Genomic DNA, 26,359 nt, shown 5'->3' on the forward strand with positions numbered 1-26,359 from the left:
GGCCGGCCCGGCGGCGCCCCCGCCCCGCTCCTCATGGCGACTTCCTCCCACAGCTCCGCCCTGCCAGGGGCCGGCCGCGGGACAAACCATTCCCTCCCAGGTGTGGGGGGGATTGGGTGCCGGCGGTCCCCCTCCGCCGACCTCCCAGCTCGGCGCTGCCGGAAAGGAGGGGGCTGTTCCCTTCTGCCCCCTCGCTTGAAGCTGAGAAACGGGTCTCGCTTTTCCTTTGCCCTCCTTTTCTGCCTTCCCTGAGGCTCCTCCTCCGTGCCCCCCCCCGGGGAGGCGCCGGGAGTGGGGCGGCCGGGCGGAGGGGGCGGCCGCAGAGCCGCCCGTGTGTCAATGTGTCTGTCCTTCACTCCTCCATTGTCTGCCGCCGCCGCTGCCGCGCCTGCCCTCCCCTCCCCGGACCGCGCAACCACCCGACAGGTGCGGCGGGCGGGCGGGCGCCCCTCGCGGCCGGGCCGCCCCGCCCCGCGGAGAGCGCGGCCGCCGCCGGGCGCGAGCGGCGCCTCAGCCCCGCGGCGGCTCTGCCCGGGCGGGCGGGCGGGCGGCGTCCGCGGGCTGCGGCGGGGCAGCTCCGGGCGGGGCGCGGGGCCTGTGCGCGGCGGCCATCGCGGGTCCGGGCGGGCGCCGCGGCGGCGTTGCCCGGGTGCCCGCGGGGGAAGCCCGCCGTGCGCGGGTTTGCGCGCCCCGGCCGGCCTCGCCTCCCCGGCCGCTGCCGGGGGCGCGGCCTCGTGGCGTTCGGCGGGCGCGGGGGCCGGCTGGGCGCCTGCTGCGGGCGCGGGGGAGCCCGCTGGAAGCCCCGGGGCCCCCGGGGCGGGCGGCGGTGGGTCTGGTGGCGGGAGGGCGGCGGTGCGGGCCGGCTCCCGCGGCTGGGCAGCCCCGGTGCCCGGCGGCCCTTCCTTCCGCGGGGGCCGCTTTCTTTCTTGCCTTTTTATGGCATCGGTCTGTGGGGTGTTTTCTTCCAGGCAGGAAAAGCTGTTTATTCGGCTAAAGCGGCGGAATAAAGCCCTGGTCGTGTCACGGCATCGCGTCTCCGAAAGGAAGCGGGCTTTGATGAATTGGGAAGGGAAACAACGCGTTCGGGGTGTTCAGAGCGGTGCCTTTTGTTAGCGCCTTTCTAAAATTAAACCGTCGGTGGAAAAACGATCTTTGTTACGGATCCAACTTTCCGCTCCTCCAGTTGAAGCTCGGTAGGCACAGGGATGATCCTGCGGATCCCCGGCAGGGGACAGAGGCAGAGGTTTAACATCCTTGATTTCTGCGTGTGTTTGTAGGAGAGAGAAAAGCAGAATCCTAGTACTTGGTGCTGACTTTTACCCTCCTTTGTCCAAGTCTTCAATGTACATTTTTTGTATCCTTTCTTTTAAGGAACCTATTTTCCCCTGTAACTAATTTTTTGAAGGCATAGCTTTATCAGCAACCTGATTTTTTTTCTTAGGACATGCAGGTCATCTCGTTGCTACTTATATATCGGAATCTCTCTCTCAAATACTAATCTCGTTCTCTGTTTTCACATTTGTTAATTGCTTGACTGACTTTCAGGTAGCGTGAAACCCTGTTGTTTCCTTCCTGGCTCATAGAAGAGCACGCTCTCTGAATGTAGTGTATCTTCATAACTATTGGGGTATGAAACCAAAATGTGATGCAATTTTATTTTAACAAAACAGCCAAGCTCTGTATGTTTTCCTGATTTTAAAAATCATGGAAATACAGGGGTGTACCACCATCTAGTTTTACTTGAATCAACAAGTGTAAACAAGAGAGATTGCTTTGGACTTCAGATTATAACAGATTCCCTTGACTTTTTTTTGCGGGAAACCAAAAATGCCTTGAAGGAAATGCCCTCAAGACAAAAGTGCTTTTTATGTTCTGGTCCAGAAATATAGCCCCGTGTAGTGCTACCAGAAGTCTGTCACTGGCTCAACTGTGAAGGCTGAAATTAGGGTTTAAGTGGCCTTTTGTTGGTTCACTGTAGGGTTTGAATTTTACCTGCTGTGAACAAATTTTGTGATATTATAGTACGCTGATAATCTCTGTGGCACTATTAAATAACAAGAGCCTACAAGCTTCCTTTCATATTCCAAAAAAAACCTGTCAGGCATTCAATGTACGAAAGCATGCATATTGTGTTCCTTTTTTTCTTTTAACGTGAGAATGTCAGTACTGTCATTGCACCCTAGTTCACAGAGTAAACAGGCAAACACAATTTTTCCTTGGCAGCCTCACTGGAGCTCACTTGGTGACTAAGGCTGCAGGAGTGCTTCATCTGCAAGGGTAATAAAATACTTTAACACTAGTTAAAAATGTTTCTTACTCTTACCTATGGAAGGCTTCTATATGACCTTCAATCCTGTAGTATGCAGACATTTCACAATCTTTGGTTTATCCTTGTGAGAACGCGATGAGGTAATGAAGTGGCATTGCCTCCATTTTATGTATGGAATTTGAAGCATGGAGGCAGCAAATGACTTTTCCAAGGCGGCGTAGGGACTCTGTGGCAGGCTGTTATGTACCTTTGTGTCTTGCCCCTTAATGCATTTTCTTTTATCTGCTGTAACTGTTTGTTTCACGTATTTGAGTTGTGGTTATTACTGTGTGGTAATTAGTAATTTAAGTTTTGCGTATTACAGAGGGAGAAGGAAATGTTAACCTCACTGTGATTCAATATATTGTTTAGATTTCAAATGATAAGTATTACATGAAAAAAAATTCCCTATTTCCTCATCAGGTGATGCGTCTGATACTTTTGATTTGTGAAGCGGCTACCAGGGGTGACATTTGTCCCCCGCCGTTTGCTGGTTCTTGTGTATGCAGGTGTGCTCTGGGAATATATGATGGCTCTTGTAATCAATGTATAGGTGATCCTAAACACCTGATGTTTTCTGCAGTTGTTGAGAGCAAGATTCAGCAAGAAAATAACAAGTATTTCTTTAATTGAGTAATACTCACTTTTGGTGAATGTACAAAACAATAAGCTTTTTCTTGGGTCAAGCTGGGGGAAAGAGAGTGCCTTATGCCTTGGAGAGTGCACCATGAAACTCTCAGTCTTTGGACATGAAAGAGAGGAAAAGGAGACGCCGAATTGGTTTCGGGCTGTTTTCTCTCAAATGACTAACCTTCACTTCTGGAGGCTTGCTTGAATTATGGCCATGTACTCTGCTGCTCTGCTAACGGTAGCACGAGTCAAAGATCCTATAGCCTCTTTCTGTGCCTGGGCTTGGCATGATCAGAAACTTGGTCTGACCCACTACATTTTATCTAGGGAAAAATAAAAGAATAGGTCAAACAAGTACTGATATTCCTATGACTTACTCTCCTAGCTCCCATCTCACTGGTTCACAGCTAAGGACTTCCTCAACAGAAGGCGGTATCTTTGTGTTTGCCTATGTATTTGATAGCCTGCAGTGGGATTTTCAACTTTAGGTAAACTTTGTGTCTGCAGCATCCTGTGATTATAACTTTAACAGCTGCTTGAAAAAGGACCTCTTTTTATTTGTTTTTGAACCTGCTACTTCATGGTTTCATTTGATTCCCCACCCCCAGCCCCCAGTTCCTGTTTTGGGAGACGATGAAGAATTGTTTCCTGTTCACCCTTGACGTGCAGTCATGCCTTGACAGACCCGTGTTATCCCCTGCCGCTGTCTTTTTGTCAAGCTGAAGTCTTAGCTCTATTTAGTCATTCCTATATAAAAGCCATTTCATATGGTTCTCAAGTGTGGTTTTGTAAAATCGTTCTTTCTTCTGCATGACTTGGGCTATGGGAAATCTCCTTCACGTGGAGCTGAGTCTTTCAGGCAGACCTCCACTGGATTTTGGTCCTGCTGTCTCCAATCCTTATAGTTATATGCTGGCTAATGTGAGGAGTATCAAATAGGATTATTAATTTAGATCAATTCAAGTTCATGCAGGTTCAAGGGTTTTTTTTATTGCTAGAAACATCCTCTGTTTTTTCCTCTCAGATCTCACAGATGCTCCTCTGTGGATAGGTTACTCCCTCCCTCAGTTAATGGGCATTGCATAACTCTTTGACTTCCTTAAGTATTTTTATTTTGTTGTAAGTGGGTTTTTTTTTAGGTTTCATCTGTTTTTGGATCTTGGGACAGCCGCTGGATCTGTGATATGATCTGTCAACATTGCTAAGTCTTGTTTTGTACCACAAGGTAGATTATAAAAAGACCACAAAAGAATAACTGAAAGCAGCCGGGGACTGACAACCACGATACATGTTTGAACACAATAGGTACATGTTTGAATGACAAGGTATTCCTATAGCCAAGGTGCTCACCTGAGACATGGATAGAGATCTCCATCTGCTACCGATTCGCTGTTGGGACCTTGCACAAAGTTAGGCTTTCTCTACACTTTGAAATTTAGGAGCAAATCCCAGCACTTGACTCTAGCTGTATCCGAAGTCTGGCAAGATGAGACCTGTGCTCACTTCATCTTCTCTTGAACCCTGACTTGAAGGATTCTCAAGCATATGGGACAGAAGGACACCAAAGTATCCTCCAAAAGATTGTCTAGTCCAGACTATTGGGTAAGCAGGGTTGAGGTGAGCAGTGTCCTCCAGTGGGAAATAACAGGACAGAGCTGTGCGAAAGTACGGGTTTGGGACTTGAAGGTTCATATAACGATATGGTCCTCCTGACAGGGTTTATTAGTCTGATTTAGCACGAGTGTTGGTGGTTTGCTCCTAGACCTGATCTGACTGAGCAGAGCCAGCTTTGGTGTTTTTGCACCCAGAACATAGCCAGCATAGCAGCCCTCTATAGAGAGTTCTTTAGAGAAAACTGCTTGCAGGTTTTTTTTGTATAGGCTGTAAAGTGCATTTTTGAGTATATGCTTTTATATTTGTGTATGTCTTTAACTGCTAATTGTGCAAGGGCAACCCGCATAATCTTTCCACAGAGAGTGAGGGTTAACGGTGAAAAGAAGGAATGTTGAGGCACTTGGGTATTGTGATGATGAGGGCAATGTGAGTGCCTTAGATAAATGTGCATTTGTACTACCTGGTTAAAAGCTGCTTTTCAAAAAACCCCCAGCATTACTGTCATAACAAAAGCAGATATGTATACCCCTTGCTCTATTTATATACTCAACATTGGATCTGTAATTTAGGAAAAAAAAATTAAATTGGTCCTTTGCAGGTTGATTTCATATTCTTTTAATTGTTTGTTCTAAATGGTCCTAGTATGAACAACTCGCTCAGACAATACATCTTTTTTGCTTTTCATATGAGGCCTTAAGTCATTACTGTTCTTTTTGATTAAGAGAAATCCAAGCTTTAAACAAATTGTTTCATGTATATGAATTCCATGTAGGTAGGTACTTTAATTTTTTTGTAAGTGTAATAGAAGAAATGGCATACAAGCAGCTTTTTGCTGATAAAGGGCTGAGATGTGTTTAGTGACTGCAGAGCAATATGTGTCGGAGGGCTGGCTGAGCACCTTTGCAAGACTAAGTTCTTTCCCACTTAAGCCTTGCAAGTGTTACTGTAAGAGTTGATTTGTGATGGCTTTTCAGACAGGTGTTGCTAAAATAAATTAAAAACTTCAGAGACGTAAAGTAAATAAAATTACATAAAGCTGCAAGGGAAATACATCTCTGCGTAGAAGGACATTAAAAAACTTCACAGCACGTGTAGACCCTGCACCAACTTTGGGGAATCATGAGTGCGGTACCGGGAAAAATGAAGACCCTGGGAGTATCAGCAGCAGTTAGTGACAATTAAACCTTTTCTCTGGTGAAGAATGGTGGAGGCAGTTAGGTTAAACATATCTAATTAGATCTAATATGTGACTAATTTTTTAACCTAAGGCAAGTTTATTTAAGCTCTGCTTACAGTCATCTACAGATATATGTACGTGTTTGCAGGCTTAAGGTGATTGTTTAGGACAGAGGAATGAGATTATGTGTTGAATGGGTATGTGCTGTTAAATTCAGATTCCTTTAAGAGACATCATCTTTCACTCCTCAGCTTATTTTCTGTCCTCATTCCTCCTGTTCAAATTCAAGAATTCTTACGTCTCTATTGCACATAAGGCAATAGGCTGTCACATCTGTCTTGCTGCCTGAGCCTACAGGTAAAGTAATTCCATTCTCATACCTCATGTGCAATAAATTTCAGCTGCGAGCTGCCGTGGTTGCCCATTAAACTGTGGATTTGATTTCTGATACTGTATCTTTTTCCATGTGTTCTGTTGTTGATTAAATATGAGTCTTCCCCTCAACTGCAGCAGTACTTACTTGTTAATTTAAAATGGTAATTATCTGTTGAAAGATAGCTAAAATTCTCAAGGATCACTCAGAGGTGATGCTGGCGTGTGAAAGGAAAATTGACAAATAGAAAAAATCTATTGCTTCTCCCTAGAGAGAAGTCTGTGGAGTCCAGTAATATTCTGCTGTGCCTGAAAACCCTTTTGAACTTGCTGAACCATACTTCTTAAATCTAGCTGTAGATCTTGTAAGATACTGCAAAAGTCAAAATAAAAGCTATTCCAAAATAAAGAGAGAGAGTCCAGTGACCGAAGGGGTGGGTACAGTGGTGTGGTGGCCATATTTATGGCACTGTAGTGCTCCTCAAGATTCTTACATGCTGTGAAGCTGAGAGCAGAACAAAACACTTGAGTTTCAGGGTTTAACAGCTTTGGTCTTCTGTAAAGTGTGGTTGTGTAGTGCAAGCACAATAAAGGGAAGTCATTTATTTGTAACATACTGCTGGTAAACCTTCTGACTTGGATCACAGTTTTGCAATGGGGTTGGAGAGATGCAAGTGGCAGCTCATGTAGATCAGACTGCAAGACTAGGAGGTGCTTGGTGCATACTTCCTAGGCAAAGGAAAAGTAGTTAAGGGGTAATAAGCTAGTCATGAGTCAATATGGAAGCTGAAACCTGGCTAGTGGCTGATACACATGGTAAGAGCTTTTTTTTCCTTTTGTTCAGTCTCGTTCCCAGTCCATCTTTATCACTAAGTACATTTTAATATAGTAAAAAAACTTCCTCACTTGCCATAGAAAACAAATAATCTTTTGTTGAGTTATGTATTTTGGTTTTTAACTTCCCACAAGTCAGGAAAATTTTTCCAGGAAGTATATCAGTAATAAGTCCTACCATAATAGGGACTTTGTAGGAGCTGTTAGTTGCTGTGTCTAAGAACTTTTGAAATTAGATATGTGTTTTTTCCTAGTATGGAAGCTATAGAATTTTCTGTAGGAATTTTAAAATTCATTGAGTACTCCATACATAGGCATGTTTTTGAGTCCTGTATAAGGATTTGCTCTTGCAAAATCTGAGTTATTCTTAGGTCAGGTGGAGAAGTTTTGTACAGAGGTTGCTTGCAGTTACTGTAGACTCATAGTAGCAGACAAAGATTATTGCTTTTAGTCAGCCTCTAAGAAGGATGGATTACCTCTCGTGAGAATTAGAATTGAGGGCAGACAGGTCAGGCAAAGAAAATGCTAGACACAGTCTGGGACAGAGAGGTTGGTCAGGGACACAGGAAGGAAGCATCTCCTGTGATGTCTTGAATCCCGCGTTACACCCTTCTACAACTCGTTCAACTACTGCAGGCAGAACAATTAAATATGGCTTTGGGGGGGTACTTCATTGTAATAACTGCTATTTCATGTGTTTTCCTTAAATGTGTTTTCTTTTCATGCAGAAAAAGAAGTCTAAGCAGTTCAAGAGTTTGTAATTTGCAAGCTTAAGTGATCCTTTCATTTTAGGTCTTGTTTCCATAAGTCCTCTACTTCTCTAGAAATGTTTTTAAGAGGGAAAATTCATTCAGTGCATTCAAGTTATACGTTAGTCATTTTTCTTCTGATAAGGCACAGGGATGAAATCTTAGGAATGTGTTACTGAGTATTAGCATATACAGGCCTTGTCATTTATTCTCACTACCATTTCATGCCCTGAGCGACAGAAAATTAGAAAAACAAAGTATGTTATTTGTTTTAAATACTCAAGGACTAGTAAGCCCTTTAGAAAGAAGAGGGGATGGTGAGTTTCTTTTCAATCTACAACCTTCTTTGTATGCACCAACATTGATAGGAGTTTGGTTAGGGTCTTGTTGCTGGTTTTGTCCCATGTCTCTGCACCTCTCTGAGGTTGCTCCTGAAGCCTGTGCTGTTAAGTCTCTGACTTAGGTGTGCTTTGACTATATTAATCTTAATGCATGGTTTCCTGTGACCAAGACCTAAGGATCCCCAAACCATCAGCCAGTGCTATGGAGGAAGCCCAGTGTTGTGCTGTTGAATGCCATGTTCTGCCTGAGATGGTTTTTTTCCTACATTTTGTGGCAAAAGAGGCCCCAGTCAGCAGGTCCCCAGGGCCACCTGAATCCTTGGCTCTGCCCTTGAGATTCATTGATCGTCCTGCGTGTCAGTCTCAGCTCCCTTCCCAGCACAGGGAGACACCTGCTCCTCCTGTGCTTCAGTACATGGATGAGGTCTTTTGTGAGGTTTGAGTTTAGCTATCTTGTTTTGTGGAAGTTTATTAGAAAACTTTTCCTGGAATTAGAGAAAGGAAAACGTACTCATAATTTACTTTTCCAAAGGAGCCAAGGGAAGGGCTTCATATTTTCGTTTGGTTTATTCCTGTTAAAATGTTGATTTGTGTATGCTGAAAAGTGCCTTCTTCCCAGTGTGCTCTGCTATCAATATGTCAGTTTGTTTGCATTGCTGTTGTGCCTCCAAGATCCTTCGTTATGATAGTGGACTGGTTGTTTAGTGACCTACACTGCTAAATCAACTAGGCTTCAGACCGTCAGGGCTCTCCTGCGATGAAGTTGTGAGATTCTTGAACTTTCATCTGCAAGCAGTGGTCCACAGCTCCCTGAAGCCAAATGTTTCAAGCCAAAGCATTTCATGGGCAGCCTGTTTGATGCTAGGATTAGTTAGTTAGGTTCCTGGATATAGGAAGGCCTGATTCTTTCCCCATTTTCCTTTGTCTTGTCTTGTTAGTTTTAACAGTTGTTGACCTTTTCAGTCTGACCTGGCAGGTATCAGTGCAGTGTTATGGTACAAGGAGACAACACAAAAAAAACTTTTGAAGCCAAGGGGGAGCAAGATGTCCATGATGGGGAAAAGGGCACTGTCTTCCCAGTGTAGACCAAGATGTTCCCCACTTATTCAACATCCTTGTTACTTTTTTTTTTGTAATCCCAGTATAAATTACTTGGTTCCTGTTAATAACTAGTTTGGTTATTAGATTACTTGATACCTACCTTAATTAGTGTTCTCAACAGTTGGTTAATAAAGGTGCATATCAACATATTCTTAATCTGAAATATCAACTCTGTTTTTGCAGCATTGTCAAGAATAGAGGAAAAATACCACCTATTGCAGTGCCCCTGATTGAGAGTCATGTTGAATATCTGCTTTCTTTTATTTTAGATTTAAAAAAAAATAAATTTAGATTGGTGCTTCTGCTACCTTTGCATTTTATCTTCCATTAGCAAAGAACATATGCCAGGTTTTCTAGTTCTGCAACTCTACAGAGTGTATCGAACTAGGCAGAGCAACATTTGAGGTAGGATGGAAATGTGTTGGTCTGTGTGGGCTTTAACAGTCAGTTCATTGACTTTGAGAATTTGTCTGTGTCCATGATTGAACAGATCTACATTCTGAGATTTAGTATCACTTCTCTTCTTAAAATTAGAAATAATTAATTTTTTAATTTTCCTCATTGTGTGATAGATGCAGTAGCTGCTCTTTGGCTACTGAAGAGCTTCTGTTTCTTTCAAAAAGACAGGAGGTGTAGCACTGAAAGGTATATGCCTGTTTTCACTGAAAGTTAATGTATTTTGTACAATCCTTTTCTAGATCCACAGTAAAGAGCCCTAGGTTAACTGGCATGTCTTTCTGAAGTCCTCAGAGAAGCCTTTCATTGTGTTTTCTCAGTCCAGAAAAAAAATAATCCTTTAGCTGTCTCATTAGTAAACCTTTTAAATTCTTCATATCTTGCATCCTCATAGGAAGTGAGTTGTAGAAATCTGACATAATTTTATTGGCATTCTTACTCTCTTGTATGTACATATGTATGCATATGCCTACAGATATACATCCAGCAGAACCTTTATTAGGTTATCTGCAGAAGTAGGTTGCTGATATTGGTCTTTCCAGTGCATGAACAATGATGCTGTAAACAAGAAAATAGATTTCCCTATTAATAGTGTCAAATATCATTGTGCTGAGCTGACATTGATACAGCCCAAACAACTGCAAAGCGGATGTATGCTTCTTCTGCCGAAAGAAGCCAGACTGGCTGGCATAGTGATGTCTTATGCCCATTTGAAAAGTTGTTAAACCTATTCCAGCTAGAAATCCATAACTCCTGCAGTAATGCTTGGCTTCAGAAACTGGGTTGGGTGTGGGTGGGTTGTTGTGGTCTGACGCTGAGCCTATTCTCTTAGCATATTTGTGGTACGCTGGATTTTGAAACATCCCTGCCAACAATGGAAATTCTGTGAATCATTTCAGAAAAGATAAACAAGCAGGTCTACTGTATTAACTATAGAACTGAATAATATGCCATTAGTAATTGTCCTGTACTCTAAACTATGCCTGAGATGTTTTTAGGTGTCACTGAGCTATAGACTTTCACACAGGTTGCCACCCTACAGGTATGAATTTCTGTTGTAGAAGCTGATGGAGGAAGTTTGATCTAGTTCAAATACCTAAAAAGTGCCTAAAGCTGAAGCTGTGAAGCTGTGTACAGGAGACTCCCATAAGATCTCACCCTAAAATGAGCAAGCAGAATGTTTTAGATAAGCTGTTTTCTGGAAATGTTTATGTTTCTCCATTGATGGTGAAAAGAGGCAAGGATTGCAGGGTCAGACTTAGGTGTCTGTTGTCATTCATTTTAAAGTTAGGTCAAATGCACCCCGTTTTTGGGTTCTGGCAGTTGACTGTTCTGTTAAGGAAAGTGGATATGGGTTTCAGCTTAGCTGATTGCCTCCTAAAATGGTCAACAGTGAAATAGGTAGTAGTCCTCACAACCAATAGCTTCAATTAAATTGTCGGGGTTTGCACTGAGCTGAGCTAACCGACAGCTCTCCGTGCTTCCATTTCCAGTGCATGGGCACAAAGCGCTTCAGGAGCTGCTGCAGTGTAAACTGTACTGCCCGCAGGTGGGATTTGCTGTCTCTGTGATGGAGAGGGGTAAAATGTTGTATACCTGCTCTGGCCTACATCTGGGTGAAGCAGATGTCTCTCACTCAATAACTTCTTTGAGCTTTTTGTGATGTGATTATGCTGTTAGCACATGACACTAATACTGGAAAATAGATACAAATTAGCAACAGGCTAATTACTCTTTTTTCTTTTTTTTTTTTTTTTCCCTAGCTTGGGTGGTTTATATTGCTACTTTATTTGACTTCCTTTTGTGGCAATGTTTCTTAATTCTGAGATTCTGACCACCTGTGTATATAAACACATTTTTGAGAACTGAGTTTTCATCTGATTGCAATTATGTTCAAAATTGCTTGTAAATATATCTTTTTGAGGAGCAAAACTATCGGGATGCATTCATAGCATTTGTAACAGCTATTGCTTGCAATGCTGTATTTATAGATAGACTGAGAATTCTTTGGGTTAGTTTGACGGACTTCAAAGTCTACTGAATCTGGATTACCAACAAAGACATACTCTTGGGTTTATGCATTTATATTTTCAGATAAGTGTTGTATTTAGTGTCATTTCTGTCCAGATACAGCATGGAAGCAGACTAAGAAAAGGGAAACTGAACTGTTGAAATTGAGAGAAGATGTGGTGTTTTGAGCACTTCTGTGACTGTGTCCGTGTATGGTATATCAAAAAAGAGGAAACTTTGCCATACATGATTGCTTAGCATTTCAGCTTTTTGGTTACCAAACAAAGACTGATTTCCCAGTTTGTTCTGATGTGTAAATAGTCTCAGAGTCCAATACTCTCTGACCAGCTTCTTTTAGATACTCCACACATGGAGGGTGTGATGTTTAATATCTTATTTACTTATGTGAAGATAGTTGATGTTACATGGGATTTCTGATTTAGCAGAGTGATACAAAATATACTGAAAACACAATACAAATGTAAGTTACACCTAACAAAGTAAAGCAATTGCAATGCACAGTTCAATCACAATACCAATGTGATTCCTATTACCAGCCTCTACAATATGCTCGTCGTCATGATGCTGGGCATCCCCAGTCACTGGGAAGAAATCCGTGGGCTGAATCACAATATTCTGTACAGACTGGCTCAAAGCTTTTTGTTTTCATCACTGAAGACATCTAGTTTGAATGTTTTCCCTCATCTTAAAAGAAGCAACCTAAAGTCCTCCTACAAAATTAGTAATACAACATGCTGACCCAGGTCAGTCTTCTCCTCACCTGGCCTTACTGAATTGCCGCCCAGCTCTCAGTGCTGTTGTTGTCATCCTCCCAAGTGGAGTATGCTGTCATGGGTGAGTAATGCTTGTCTTGTGTGTTTGTGGATTTAAGAGACAGCCTTTCCTGAAGTACAGAGTGAGAAGGAGCGACATGGGATACATGATGCCTGTAAGTTATCTGACTTCATAGCAAAGCTTGACTTACTGGAGAAATTAGCTTTTGTTCCAGAGCCTGGTCTCTGAAAGCTGCCTGTAGAGTTGGATAGGTGTGGAAAAAAAACCAAACCAAAAAACAAACAAACCCACCCAACAAAAAAAAACAAACAAAAAAACCCCAACCCAACAACGAAAAAAAAAGAGGGGAGGTGTTGGAGGTGGGTGATAGAAAGGAAAGGATGTGGTGGTGTAAAAATATAGATAGATGGGAGTGCTACATTTCTTTCTTTCATGCTCTTGTCATAGTTACAGCAATTTTCAGCTTAGAAGGTTGTATTATCCCTGTGCTTATTAGCCCCTGATAGACTCTTCTTCTATGAATTCATCTAAGAGCTTTCAGGCTTCCGCACAGTGGTGAAGAAATGCCTTTCTGAAGTAAGGCTGAGAGTGCTGCTATGTCAGCTGCCAAGCAGTGGGTAGGATAGCAAGTGTGTGCCCCCTCTCTGCGTGTTCAGTCTGTAAATGCTATTTTTCTGACTCACCTAGGATAATAGCTGATTGTGTAGGCACCCCAAGCCATACACTGTTGGATGGGTTTTGGTTTTTTTTCAAAACTCAACTTGTGGATGTGAATCAATTTCTATTGCTATAGAATTATCTTGGCTTGGTTTGAGAGGAATTGTATCCATCACTGCCTAGAAAATAACTATTTGCAGGTTGGAGCAATCCGAGTGTTGACTACTTTTATCCCCCACGCCAGGAATTTGTTCACCAAAACTAGTGTGTTCTGTCAAGATGTTCAACCTGCTCTGAGGAGGAGAAAGCAGCCGTAAGGAACGTGGGACTGGTTTTGGGATGCAGAGTGGTACAAGTCAGTTATGGACTCCTTTTTGATCCAAGTGAATGCTGCTAACAGCATAATCAGTGTTCACTGGTATGTTTGGAATAGTTGACATGGTGCAAAGCGTTGTGCATTTCCACTGCTCGCTTTTTGTGCCACCTCTTTTTAGCCAGAAATGTCACAATTCAGGTATCTAGAAGCTGCTTCACTGTCCTGCAGGTAAAAAGCCATGTCTTAGCTTGGTGAACTCCTTTCCCTTGCACATGATTTGAAGAAATAATTAGGGAGTTCTAAGCTAAAACTTGCTTTACTGCTTACAGCAGTTGTCGTTTTATTAAAGCCAAGGCCTTCACCACTTGCAAGTGTGTAGGAGGTGCTGGCTATTAATACATCCCTCCTCCGATTACTGTTTTTAGTTCATGAAATAATAAACTGTTAGCAACTGGGAGGCATTGCTTTCTGGAGAATGCATGCTTTGTATTTATTTTTTTTAATTTTAAGCTTAGCCCTTGTAATTTTGAAGACAATTTATGGATTTTCAAATGCTGCAGTGCTGTGTCCTGGAGGCACTGGTGATCTCCTGTGCTTTTGCTGCTGCTCAGAGCTTTGAGGTAGCTAGAAAAATGGAAGTGGCACATCTTCTGATTTTATTATTTGAGTTGTATGAGTAGGGTCAACACTGAGCAGAGGAGTGATACTCTACACGAGAAAGCTGCTCTTTCTGCATTGGCCTTCATTACTGAACTGTTCTTGTCTTGTCTTGTGTCTGACAGACTTAATTGCTGGGAATGAAGCTTCTGGTAATTTTTTTAGCACATTTTCTTCCAAATACTTGCATTTATTGGTTTATTGAAGACCTGGTTCAGGGGGACCTTATAAAGTAACTCCATTAATGATTTCTTCCAAGCATACTGTGAACAGTGTCTAGTACAACAGTCTGCCAAACATTAATGAAGGATTGAACTAAATTGCAGCAGTACCTTTATAATCAAGTTTTTGCTGAATTTCGGCTACACCATTTTTCCTTTAGCAACATCATCTCTTACAGCAATTGCTGAGGTGGTTATATTTTTCAGGATAAACAGCGCATCCAGTGTCCCTCCAAATTCAAGAATCTTGTTCTAACATCTGCACAGTCCATTGAAAGTGGTGGTGTATAAGTAAAAAACCTTGTTAGCTTTGGAAGAGTAGAGTCGTCTTCTTTTTTCTAAGTTCACCCAACCCTGATCTCTACCAATCCTTTTTATCCCCTTCTTTGTCTAAGAGATTTTCCTGCTGGCAAGGCATGCAATCTTGGAGTTGGATGACTTGCCATCACCTTAAAATAAATGTTAATTGGGTATGAACTGATCTGTAGCAATATACCGTCTCCGTTATCTCAGGGTACTCCAGTGAGGGGCACAGCAGCCTAAGAGAGCTTTCAACAGACTGAGAAAAGCTCCTACTAATACCTTGTCCTTGAAGAATTACATCTAATTCTTCCTCTTAGTTGCTGAAAGAAACCTTGTTACTGAAAGATAACTTTTTGTGTGTGTCAACCCAAGTGTACGATTTCATTTTCTTGACTTGTATTTTCACCTGTTAATGATTAAGAATTCTTTTCTCAGGTTTTTTTTCACTGACTGTGCCATGACTCATGCGTTTTTCATATGGCTGCTGATTATGAGACAGAGAGGTCTGTTGCCTTGGTGGTTCAATTTACAGTTTTCTTGACCTTGTGAAGTGCATCTGGAGTGCTTTGGTCATGGAAGGTTTCTGTCTTTCTTTTCCCTTGTTATTCAGCTGAGCTGCTTCTGCAGAAGTTCTTGGTTAGTGACCTAAGAAGTACCCGCTCTCCTGAAATACGTACAGTGATTTAGATCTCTAATTCAGTGTGTGATTGTATATTAATTGGTGGCGGGGGGGGGTTGACTATTTTTCAAGAAACGTCTTCATATTTAGCAGTTAGGTGGTGAGATTTATGGTGCAAATTTTGGTGAGTTTGTCTTCTCATTTTTTTCTGGGCTTACTTATTTCTCAGCTGGATAACTACTCACAGGTTTTATGCACAATTCTTGGCTGGAGAATCTTTCATGAGCACAATTTTTTTATTTAATGTTTGGTAAGTTTCATTCTCTTGTGGTATTTTTTTTGTACTTGCTGCAGAATGAAACCAATTCCACTTGCTTTGTCTGTCCCACTAGGCATACTAATAAAGGACAAGTACTTTTATTGGAGTGGACACTTACTCATTACTGTGGAAAAACACTGTCCTGTGATTTTTAAAAAAAAAAAAACAACAAAAAACCCCCAGAAGATTAAGTGCCTTAAGAGCTTCTGGAAGGCTCTTTTGGGAAAGACAGGGCATTCAGTGCGTGTCGAAAACCTGCTACAACACTATCTTAAGGTACTACACATGGTAGCCACTGGTGACTAGGGCATGCTTCCAAGTATGAAATCAGAGGTCAGTATCTAGTTGCTTCATGTACTGTAATGCCATAAGCAAAATTAATCCATAACAGAAGATGTATTTTTCAGCAATAAACACGTGGATTAGCAGTATCCTTTTTTCATGTAAATATTAAAACATGCATTTGATTGTATTTACCCTGCGCATCGTTATGTGACTGCTTAGTCCTTGCGTGTTGCCATTGAGGTCGTTTGTGCGATAAAATCAGTGAGGGGATTTTAACTTGGCAAGAACCTGGCTCTGGCTTTACTGTTTGTAATGAGTGGGACTTTTGGGATAAAGGTTTCATAAACATTGTAACTCTGCTGGTGGCTTCTATGGGCAAAATTGAAGGATAAACCTGGCTGCCAGTGCTGCTCTTCCTGCTGATTTGTACCATGGTTGAAGTTACAGACCTCCAGGTTATTAGTCACTTCTTAAAAAAACCTATGTTTTAGGAACAAAGGGCAAGCGTCGGAAAATGGTGATGAAATAGCGCAAGTCAGCCTACATAAAGAAAACCTGGCATGTCTCACTAAGTGTAGGGGCTTGGTCTTGCCGACTCCCCAGATGTGCAATGAAGGAGAAAGGAAAAGCGGCTTCTTAGCACCTCTCTGGTCCCATCCTCAGCACTTGGCACCCTGGGAAGCAGCAAACAGAGCTTATTTCCTTATTTTTCAACAGTACCAAAGTGAGCTTTAGCAGGAGGTAGGGAGCGTTGCTGCTGCTCTTCACGTTGCAGGCTAGCCATCATACTGCCTCAGTATAAATATAAGTAAATAAAGCGCTTTTCCTTCACGCTGACCAAACCTGGGAAATGTTGGCAGCCAAGGTGGATTTCATAGCCTTATGAAGGTGCGAAAACTGTGTTAAAGCAGAAGACGTTTCACAGCAGTCGCGGCAGTGAACGCTGCAGCAACGGTGCGGGCTGCATGACCAATGTGCATTGCAGTCACTCGCCCCTTGCAGCGTCCAGGCGTTGGGAAGTGCCTGTGGAAAAGGAGGAGCTGCCAGAGTCCCCACAGGGTGGGGGTGGAAAGTGGGAAGCCTGATGATGATTTGGTGAGAACCAGCGGCTGCATTGCATCCGCTCTGTCCTGTTGTCCCCTTACATTGCTCTGTTCCTCTGTACTGGTAATGATTTATGAGTTTTCCACCTACAGATTTTGTTAGCTCATAATCTAGCTGCCTGCTGCCTTCCTGGGGAGTGGAGACAGCTGCTGGCTGTGTGCTGACATGTTTCCTCTCCAGCAGAAGTGCAGGGGCAGCTCTTCCTCCATGCTGCTCAAGTTTGGTAATTTGCTTTCAACATAACTCCTTGGCTTGCTGCTGAAAGAAGAGGAAAGCCCTCTTTAGGTTTTCATCCTAAGCCTAGAACTGTAACAGTGAGAGGATGAAAACGCCTAGTAACATTGCTGGATGAAAAAGACCCAATAAAGCCTTTTAATGTCCTGGATATTCCACTTCTTGTGGGGAAAAAAAGATTGACCTTGATATTTGAGTTGGGTTTTTTTCCTTCATAGAAACTCTCCCTACCTATGCTTTTATTTTAATTGACTTTGTGATGAGCGCTCCTGTCTTGCATGATGTCTGAGCAAAGGAATGAGATGGAAATAATTCCTGCCAAGCATCTGTTTGTGTGAAAGCTGGTGGTGCTGTGTTGGTGCTGCTCTGGCAGCTCTCTCCAGCACCCTGTCAATCAAACGCCACCGGCGCAAGTCCCCGCAGCAGCAGCATCCCGTGGGGCAGTGCCGATAGAGCCCACTGTTGGGCTGCCCAAAGGGTCACTGCCTGCCCCTGTGGGCTCCCTCGCTGTTATAGTGCCCTGCGTACATAGAGTCATAAAGTCTTCGTAGGGAGTTTTATTAAACAGTTGTTTTTTTTTTTTTGATGTTGTCTGGCATTGATTTCCCTCTCTAAGGCATTGACGTTTCGCTGCTGTGAAGCAACTGTTCTTGAATTCGTCGTGAGCGTGTTAATGTTTGAAGAATCTCAGATGATTCTGAGATTTGAGTTAAAAGAAGTGTAAAATGATGCTTAGAGAAATAGTATTGGTTTGGATAAAGGTTTTCAGGTTTGGGGTGGGTTTTTTTGTTGGTGGGTTTGGTTATTTTTTGACCAATATGTTTCCAAGAACAAATGTTTCCAGTATTTTAGCTTGGTAGAAACTTCAGCCTTGTCAAGGCTTTAAATAATTTAGGAGTTAATCATTGTAAGAATTTCCCTCTGGTATGGATAAAAGACTGCATTTTTGTAACTTGTTAAGCAAGTTCAAACTTGCAGAAGCTCTGAAGTAACTTTTACTTCATCTGTTGCTGGTTTTATAAATTAATTTTATTAATTAATGCTGGTTTTATTAATTAAATCTATTACAAATAAATTTTCATTTATTGTTTGGGAAGGATTGGTCAATTATAGAAACTGCTATATCATATATGTCTAAATATCTACAACTGTAGATGTATCTCAGCTTTATTTTAACTGTTTAAGGTTTTTAGCATGTAAATGAGAAGCAGCTGTAGAGAAAGCTGAACTTTTGGACTTCAAGCAGTTTTAGGAGACTTTACCAACTCAACAACTTACGTATTTTTTAAGTGTGAATTGGTTTTGTAGAAGCCTATTAACAAGAGTGGGAGTGGAATTTGGTAAACTGGTTTAAGTCATGCATTATTTTAATTTTTCTGATGAATTTTGTAGCTGCAAGTTATCAGCAGTCTTAGACGTTTTGAGGTTTGTGCAGAAAATGAGCCCCTTCTGGAGTGTGGTGCCTGGTTCTGTACTGCTTTCTGACATCTCCCACTTGAGTCAGCCCAGCCCAGCTTCTGACTTACCTGCTTATAAAATAAAAAGTATTTGGGTGTGGAATTTGAACACACGAGTTTTCTGCAAGAGGTTTTCTGGATACTAAAGGGAGAATCAAGAGTAAAGCATCTGTTGCTGAACTCCTCCCATCTTCTGCAGAAGAGTGGAGTCTGTGGAGGGAGTATGCTAAGGAGCTATCATTTCCACATCTCTCTCTCTCTCTTTCCTGCTGGCAATTCGTGTGAATCCTGGAGGATGTTGGCCCACACAATATAAGTTTGACTGGTGGTTTGAGTTTTCTTTTTGAGGCTATTTTCTTCCTACCTATACCCATACCTATCCTTAAGATCTTTACTCCCCTGAAACCATTATGACTTCTCTAGCTGGCATTTCAAAATTTGCCTTTGGCTTTGACCTACCCAGATCCTGTACCTTTCAAAATGGAGACTATATGTAACAGTTCAAGGTCTTTTATGATTTCAAGGCTTTATAGAAACATGACACCTGAGAAGCAGGCTGCACTGTGATGCAATCAAATGTACTGTGCAAGTTTATATGCTGCCACCCTGAATATGCAACCTTCAGCCATCACTTTTGTGCTGTGGTTGGTGTGTTCTTGATAAAAACAAAAGTAGTTTTTGCATTACATTAATTTTTTTAAATTTTAAACTATCATCTAGGCACCTGTTATAGTGGCAACAGCACATTTGCAGTTGCTAGTGTCATTTGTAGTAGAAATACATCCTGGGCTGGCATATAGATCACTGGGTTGGTTTTGCTCAGGGTCATGCTGCAGTTTCTTGATGAAAGTGCCTGTGTTCTCCCTGGGCCAGTGCTTGAGGGAGTGCCTTATAAAGCCTGACCCTCACTCGAGCAGATTAGAGTGCAGAGCATTTAAAGCTAAATATAGAAGGCGGCAGATCCTGTGTTCCTAGTAATTAACTATTCAAGAGTCTCTTCTGTTGCACTGAACTTCTAGTCATTAAATCTGCCACAAGTGGTGAGTCTAACTGCTTTTTTCATCTTTTTCTGAGCTGTCTTAAAGGGCATATTTTATATTCACAGGGAACAGTTTTAAAATCTGATAGTCAAGCTTCAGGTGCGTGCAACTCTTCTCACAATTTAAAAAGACACTGCATCAAAGGAAAGGAGAAGTCTAGTGCTAGAAACTTAGCATATGCGTTTATATCTTTTATAGCAACTGGGAAACTGTACCAGTGTGGCTGGGTTGAAGGTCAGGTGTCATTTATTTCATTGCCCCCAGGGCTTCTGTGTGTTCATTAAGGAAGTAGGCAGTGTCGATCCCAGCCTGGTGGCATGTTTGTGCTCTGAAAGAGCTGTGACAAGAGGATTAATTCTTACCTGCTGCGTGGCTTGCTTGACACTTTCTTCCAGACCTCATGGGCTCCTCCTGCAATCTCCTGAAATGAACATTTTTAGACCCAGAAAAACGCATAAGGTATCAGGGCTAAGCATAAAACCAATCAAAAATACCTGGCCAAATATTATATATTATAGATCAGTCTCTTGCAAATAACTGAAGGTCGGAAAGTCAAACCAGATAAATATGTCTAATCTAGCTGGTCACTGGCTAGAGGCTGGGCTGTTGCTTATCCCTGTCGACTGCTAGATTATCTGCCTAATTAACTTGTAAAGCACCTCCTGTTCCTCTGCCATCTACACAGCTAAGTGGGGGAAAGAGACTTTTGAGCTCTGCTGTGAAGGGAAGCTTGGATCCTACAGTGCTTTAAAAGATCCTGTGATATGATGGTTTGCCATTTTTAACTCTCTTTGCAGATGGGCAAATCGTTTTTCCAGAAGTCTATTTAGTGTTGCAGTTGTTTCGAAAATGCTCCTTGGTCTGTTAAAACCGTAGCTTTAAATATCAGTGATGAATGTGAACCTCTCGGTTTAACTGCTTGTTGCATCTTTGTATTTTTTATAACTTGCAGAAATGAAAACCAGTCTTGACTCTGAACTTTACTGTCTATTTCCAGTGCATGTGGGCAGTTTTTGACTGCAGATAAGTGGGAGACCTAGACTAGAAGCAGTGGTTTGCCAAGTTAAACATTTGACATGCTGCAGAAGCGGCCAGCTGGCCATGCTGCAACTAGAAGAGGTAGTCTGGTGAATGGGAATATATTGTATAGCTGGAGCATTGTTAACAGAGTTGTTAAATGAACTTGCAGGGGTAGAGGGAGCATTACTAGGATAGTACCGTGTGATTGACGGCATCTTTCTAGCCATAGAGCTTGAGTTTCTCTTCGCTCATGGTAGGAAGAAGTGTTGGCAAATGTATGTACTTTTAAACTAGACGTGCAGAGTCCACAATGAAGACATACAAAAATACAAATTTTTTTAAAACTAAAGTTATTAGAAGAACATCCCCAAAGGACAAAGCTTGCATGGTAAGGCTTAATTCTGGATGAGCAAATCATATGTAACAGTGACCTAATGACCTGCAGGGTATGAAGTAGGTGGCCTGTCTTAGCGCTGGCACTTGCTGTTGGCAGGACAGGGGAATGACCTGTGATGATTGCCACATGCTGCAGAGCTTCCTTGTGTTCACTGCTCTTTGCATTCAGCTGTGGTTCGGCCGAATTAGCTGCTCATTGCGCAAGTCGTGTCTTGTGTGATTAAAATAATTATATCTGAAGCTGAAAAATAGTTTTGTTTTCTTTGGATAAAATGGTATTAATATATGATCGCTTCCCCAATTTTTTAACATTGCATTGAGATTCTCTGTTAAGATTTGAAGGAGTATGAGCCCAATATTTTTTACTGTTTTTACTATATGATGTGCCATGTAGGTCCTTAACTATGTGTTTATGCACAAAGTTGATAGGGGTAGGGATTTGTTTATCTTCTATTATTTTTACAACACCTACATGTTTTTAGGAACTAAAAGTTATTAAGATATAGTGATGCCTGGAAGAAACATTTGAGTGGGATTTGATGGTTGAAACATTGTCTTTGTGGTTAGACCGCAGTCATGTCTTCAGCAAGACGGTGTGTAGCCCTGGGCGTCCATCTGCACGGGGAACTTGCTGGAGGGCAACACCTGTGCTGCGCGGAGCCCCACCAGGATGGTTCCCAGCCCCGTGCCCTGCTGGCTTCTGTGCCCCCAGCATCCCCGCGAGCTGTGCGGGCAGCGCGGCTGTACCCCTGCCCCAGCAGGAAGGGCAGAGGCGTCATCACCTTCCTGCTCGGGTTTGAACCTTCAGGGTTTTTTATAGGGATGCTAAGAGCCAGGTTTTGAGAAGCACATCTTATCAAATTTATTCTTAGATCGTAGTGGTCTTCATCTTTAATTCACATCATCTTATTCTTTAAGTATACATCAGGAACTATCTTTCCCTTTCACATGTTGGGATTTTACTACACTGAATGTTTATTTTGCCTTTAGGTTAAACTGTTGCCTGTAAATGCCATAGTAAAAATATATCTTTATCTTTTTTTTCCCTCCAGAAATTTTATGAATAAGAATCAGAAGCCGGTGCTAACAGGCCAGCGGTTCAAAACTAGGAAGAGGGGTAGGTTACGTTACGTTTTTTACTTTACTTTCCTCTTTGTTAAAGGGCAGGTGGAATAGCTGAAAGTTCAATAGGATTAAGGTTTTTCTCCCCTTCTTTTCAGCCATGTTAAGAGTGCAGATGTTATTTTTAACTAAGCTCTAAAAATTTTATTATTTTTGCTGTATATCTTAGGACTTTCTGTAAAATTTGGGTTCTGTAAAATTGGGTTTATTAGCTGTTAAGTCTTGTAGAAGCCTCAGGTAAAAAAATAGATTCTAACTGAGTTTATAGTATTTTTACATACAAGGAAGAAAACTTATGTTTGTTTCAGGTGTTTCTTAAAATGTCCTTTTCAACTAAGAAAGCAAAATATGAGCTTTTATTTAAAAGTTGTGTAAAGAAAATTATCTCACTTTCTTGGTTTTGATTTTTGTTTTTATTTCTTTGACTCAAATCAATGCCATCTCTATAAATTAACTTTTCACATCTAAAAAGGAATTTTCTCATCTTCTTTCTCCATGAGATGGTCAGATCATCTCACTGGCCCTGCTTTCTGCAACAAGAGGTCAGAAAGCTCCTTTTTCACAAATATTTATTTCTGCTGTGTTAGTGTAGTTTGATTTTTTTTATTGTTAAAATAAAACAGTTACTGTTGTGCAAGTCCCATTTTATTCATTGTGATACTGGTTTTCTGTAAACATGACCAATACTCTCTTTCCTTATGTACAATATTGCATCGATTTTTAAAGAAAGCTAAGTGGTGCTAATTATACTGATCATCCAGGTATTCTGTACAGCAAGTGTCATCCTAACATGCTTGCTCATACTGTACTCAGAGTTCATCTGTCATGGTTTAGGCGTCTGAAATGAATGCCCAACACTTGGAAGCAGAGAACAAAAATACATGTAATAAATGATTTTTGTTGTTATTATTATTATTATTATTGTTATTTTTTCAGAAAAAAAAGTCTTGTTTGTGAAAAGAAGGCTTAGATTTTTTGCTGTTGCAATAGCAGATTATTATAGCACACACAGGTGGGGTTCCTGTCTGTCATGTAACAGACTTTTTCCATCTTGACTTTCCTGTTTCTGATCAATAGCTAACACCTGGTCTTAAAGTCTTGTGACAGAAAATGTACATAAGAACATTGTCTCAGTGTGAATGAGAGAAACAAAAAGAGTTGATGACCTTTCTCAGAAAATTACAAATTCTATCACGAGTCTGAAGAGCTGAGTGAGCGTCTTAAGATCTAGGATGATCGTGAAGCTTGGATGAGAATTGCAAAATAGTTTGTTTTCAGTCATGTTAAAAACCAGTGCCAGCTTTCTCTTGTCTTTCCTCCCTTGCACACATCACTTCCTCAGATCGTTTGACTGCTGTGGTCTCTTAAATGGAAAATGTCCTTTCTATGATGCACATACAACATTTGTAGGTAAACTAATTAAAAAAAGAAACCTATATTATCTGTAATTAAATGTCACAATGCTCCAGTAATTAGTTGGATTAACTTTCTATCAGCATGGTCCAGAACATTATGCAGTAGGAGCTGTACACTGCATTAATTACCAACAGTATAGATGTAGCTAGAGGAGTGGAATTAACAATACTTAAATAAATACCTCTGTCAGATCAACCAATAAAAGCAATCAGATATGCATACTGCTGGGTTGATCCAAAGTATTATTCAGTCTAGGTCAGTTAGTTATGGTACATATGTTGTTTGATTAAAGTTTCTTAGAAAACGTTCTCTCTCTCATAAAGACTTTCTTTTCTGTGCATGTTTTGCACTGTGTTTGGCATAATGGGTCCTAATACAGATTTGGTCTTCGACTCCTATTCAACAGAAGTAATAATTAGAATAAATAAAGAGGTTGTATTTGTAATTCTGTGCCTGCCTCTTGAATTTCTGTTACAGTGATTGGAAGTGGCACTAGATAACTCGACTACATAGAAGAAGGAAAAGGCTTGGGGGCAGTCTGGAAGATTAGGGGGGTGGGGTTTTTGAGAGATTACTTAAATGGGATTGGGGATATTAAACGGCTTTAATATAGAAATTTTAACATGCAAACACTTCTTTATGTGCTTAAAGCATAAAATCTCTTCTTCAAATATGGTGGGATCCTGGTTGCCTTACAGATACCTGTTTTCTTTCTAGAGGCAGAGGGCCTGAGGAAGAGAAATAGCTTCCTAGCATGTTTATTCCCTTCTCTTTGTATATACTTTTTGTATCATAGCAGTGTCACAGACTGTTGTCTGGGACTTAAACTAGAAGATATTATTAGTTTTTTTTTATGCTGACTTTCAGTGTATCAGGGAGTTATGAAATTTCACCTAGGTAAGACAGAATGCAGTGGCTGTGGTTTGACCATGGCATTTCAGTGGTCGAGACTATTCTTCTGTGGGTAACAGGCAGGCAGGTAGGGGGTCTGAAACACGCAAATGCTGGGGGGAGTCAGCTGGTTGAGAGATGACTGCTTGTTCTTACCAGTTGATTTGTGTCCCACAATACTCTTTTTCCCCTTCTGCAGCTCCCAGGAGCACTGCCATCCAAGGAGACAGCAAGGTGTGACATGGCAGTCAGGCATCTAATAAAAATAATTGTCCATGTGAACTCTTATCACTGGTCAGCTAGCTGCAGCTAATCTCTGAAGGTCAACAATTTCTGAGCTTTCAGAGAGCAAAAAAGGAGGAAGACAATGTTTTTTTTTTCTTTAAAGTTTGAAAGTGTGCTTAGTGTCTAAAATATTTTTGAGAGAGGACTATGAAAGAGGAGCTTGTAAATCCCACTCCTTCCAATTCTATTAGTTGACCTAATAAAAGGTATAAACCTTGCCTCCAGCATATATAGCAGCAGGCATTAAAATCAATTTTAAAATATCTGAAGGAAGAAAAATGATGTTGTAAAGGGAAGAACCTTCTGAGAGAAGGGGGCATCTCACAGTTCTATATCAAGTTTTTAGCAATCTGGGCAAAGAAAATAGTTTGGTTAGTTCTTAGTATAATCTCTCTACCTGTTGAATACAGCTTTTTTGCATCTGGCCAGTATTTGTGCTTATGGTGCAGATACACAGGATGTGGATTGTATTGACTCCATGCATGCAAATTGATGTCTTTGTGTGTTCTGAAATGGAAGAGGAAGAAATAGGGGTAGCAAAAATGCTATTAGGTAGTAAGAAAAATTATGTATCCAGACAGTTGACAAATACCTACAGGACAAAAAGCTTCCTGAAGCATTAACAGGAACAGTGTGTATTGTTTAAAGTAAGCTGACAGGCAATACCTGAGACCCAAGTTTGTTCCCATGGTATAGATAACATAGAGTTAATATCTGCTAAAAAACTGGTGCAAAAAGGTAAATGACAGCATAAAAAGAAGCTAAGAAAACGATGCATATTACTTTCAGGAAGAAAATTATCTAGTAAAATGTCAGTTTTAACACCTTTACATTAACATGAAGTCAGAAGAGGGGCCAAACAGGGCATCTCATTTTTGTTCCACAGAAATACAGTTGTGGGCCTTCTTTTGAGGAGTTATAATTAATTCTTAAGGAGAGGGGTACGAACGTACTTCGCGATTTCCTTAGAAGCAAAAGAAAGGAAGTAAGGATCTGGGAACGTGATGAAAATTAAAAGCTCTGTATATCACTGCTGCATTGGATATTGTGGGCATCACATCTGCAGGCTACACCTGCCTCCACTAGCCTGTGATTGAAACTGTGCTTGTTTAGTAATAGTGTACTTGACAGCTCAACGTACTGTCACCACTTCTTGATGATGGCTTCTTACTCACCCTGTTGTACTACATCAGCATATTCCTCTTCAGTACATTAGCTTGGTAGGAAAATGTTTCAATACAATTATAAATAATTTTTCATCAGTGAGTTCACTTCCTCTTCCTGTGTAAATTTTTAGTTTGTGATAGACAAGAAAATAGTAGGGTACTGCAGATGAGGGGAGGACTTCTGGGGCAGGAGAAGAATCTCTTTAAAATAGCTAAGAAATACTAATCATGGTGTTTGTGTTTGTACTGAGCACTGTGTACCCATGATACCAAGCATGTAACACCTTTCAGTTTAGACATAAACATCTTAAATTTTTAGACAAAATACATTTGAAAAGGTAAAATAGGATTGGTTTTTTTAACTCCTCTCTTAAGACAGAACTCTGTCTTCTTACTGGTTAATGAGTCATCAACCATGTTTTTTACCCTGCAAATAATACATACTTATCTAGTAACCCAAAAGA

General features: G+C 41.3%; 1 protein-coding gene across 1 annotated transcript in view; it reads left to right on the forward strand.

The window, feature by feature from the left end:
• Positions 1 to 303: 303 nt before the first annotated feature.
• The window catches only part of BZW2 (basic leucine zipper and W2 domains 2), a 58,644-nt gene continuing 32,588 nt past the window's right edge, over positions 304 to 26,359 (forward strand). The window contains exons 1-2 of the mRNA XM_075050254.1: positions 304 to 426; positions 22,068 to 22,132. Of these exons, the coding sequence (XP_074906355.1) occupies positions 22,075 to 22,132 (58 nt within the window). The 5' untranslated portion in view covers positions 304 to 426; positions 22,068 to 22,074. The remainder of the gene's footprint in view (positions 427 to 22,067; positions 22,133 to 26,359) is intronic.

This window comes from Buteo buteo, chromosome 2 (genome assembly GCF_964188355.1).
Source record: "Buteo buteo chromosome 2, bButBut1.hap1.1, whole genome shotgun sequence".
NCBI classification, from domain to species: domain Eukaryota; kingdom Metazoa; phylum Chordata; class Aves; order Accipitriformes; family Accipitridae; genus Buteo; species Buteo buteo.